Raw genomic sequence first — 570 nt, 5'->3', positions numbered from 1 at the left:
TGACATAAACCCTAAAACGAAAAAGGTAAATGGAATCATCGTAGCTCTCGGTCTCCATCTGGTGGAGACTCGCTCACTGATTAGAACCAGCGCGTATGACCATGTCTGTGATCTCGAGAACCCGATGATAAACTTTAGCGTTGTGTAGATCCATACGTTGGTTGAGAAAATAACAGAGATTGAAGTGATTGACATTGCAAAGGTTGAGAACAATACTAGTTTCTTGCGGCCCAAGGAATCATCTGGGATTAAAGCTAGAACGAATCCACCAACAATGCCACCGATGTAGAAAGCAGAGGTAGGCATACCTCTGAGTAATGAGCTCGAGCACTCGAGTCCAAAATCTGAAATGACGGTTTTGTCCTTGGAGCCACCGTCCCATTCCCAGGCTGATCTTGGGAGCCGGCAGATGTCGGAAGTGGAATGATCGCAGATCGTGTGGTTAAGACAGTGCCACGTGGGGTATGCGTCTGTGTAAACGGTGATGAATATCTGCTGAGCATCGAAGAACAAAGCGACTCCAACGAGGATTACCTGGAAGAGTTGCCAGAACCCAAAATCTGATAGACT

General features: G+C 46.7%; 1 protein-coding gene across 1 annotated transcript; it reads right to left on the bottom strand.

Moving 5' to 3' along the window:
- Positions 1-3: 3 nt before the first annotated feature.
- Positions 4-564, bottom strand: LOC106322210 (organic cation/carnitine transporter 6-like; the record flags this gene model as incomplete). Its single annotated transcript, XM_013760337.1, has 1 exon — positions 4-564. A coding segment is annotated over one exon (561 nt), but the record flags the coding sequence as incomplete, so codon positions are not given.
- Positions 565-570: the final 6 nt, after the last annotated feature.

The sequence above is a fragment of the Brassica oleracea genome, unplaced genomic scaffold, assembly GCF_000695525.1.
Source record: "Brassica oleracea var. oleracea cultivar TO1000 unplaced genomic scaffold, BOL UnpScaffold09984, whole genome shotgun sequence".
Lineage (NCBI taxonomy): Eukaryota > Viridiplantae > Streptophyta > Magnoliopsida > Brassicales > Brassicaceae > Brassica > Brassica oleracea.
Note: the sequence above shows the minus strand (reverse complement) of the source record. Positions and strands in the feature narration are given on the sequence as shown.